Below are 206 nucleotides of genomic sequence, written 5' to 3'. Positions count from 1 at the left end.
AATTAGCGGTGGGTGCCCCCCAGCCGGGACCGGGGGAGCCGGGGGCAAGGTGAGCCGGCTGGACAGGGGCAGCCCCGGCCACTCCAGCGAGGTGATCAGCCCCGAGATCCTCAAGATGAGAGCAGCTCTCTTCTGCATCTTCACCTACCTGGACACTAAGACCCTGCTGCGGGCGGCTGAGGGGTGCAAGGGCTGGAAATTCGTGG

General features: G+C 66.0%; 1 protein-coding gene across 1 annotated transcript in view; it reads left to right on the top strand.

Moving 5' to 3' along the window:
- FBXO41 (F-box protein 41) overlaps positions 1 to 206 on the top strand; it is a gene marked incomplete at its 5' end in the record, with an annotated part of 7701 nt that overhangs the window by 920 nt on the left and 6575 nt on the right. Inside the window, 2 exon segments of the mRNA XM_009870160.1 lie at positions 7 to 204; position 206. The exon segment at position 206 is cut by the window's right edge and continues 51 nt beyond it. Coding sequence (XP_009868462.1) covers positions 7 to 204; position 206 — 199 coding nt within the window.

This window comes from Apaloderma vittatum, unplaced genomic scaffold (assembly GCF_000703405.1).
Source record: "Apaloderma vittatum isolate BGI_N311 unplaced genomic scaffold, ASM70340v1 scaffold29755, whole genome shotgun sequence".
In the NCBI taxonomy this organism is placed as follows: domain Eukaryota; kingdom Metazoa; phylum Chordata; class Aves; order Trogoniformes; family Trogonidae; genus Apaloderma; species Apaloderma vittatum.
The sequence above is the reverse complement of the archived record's forward strand: the minus strand, read 5'-3'. Positions and strand labels throughout refer to the sequence as shown.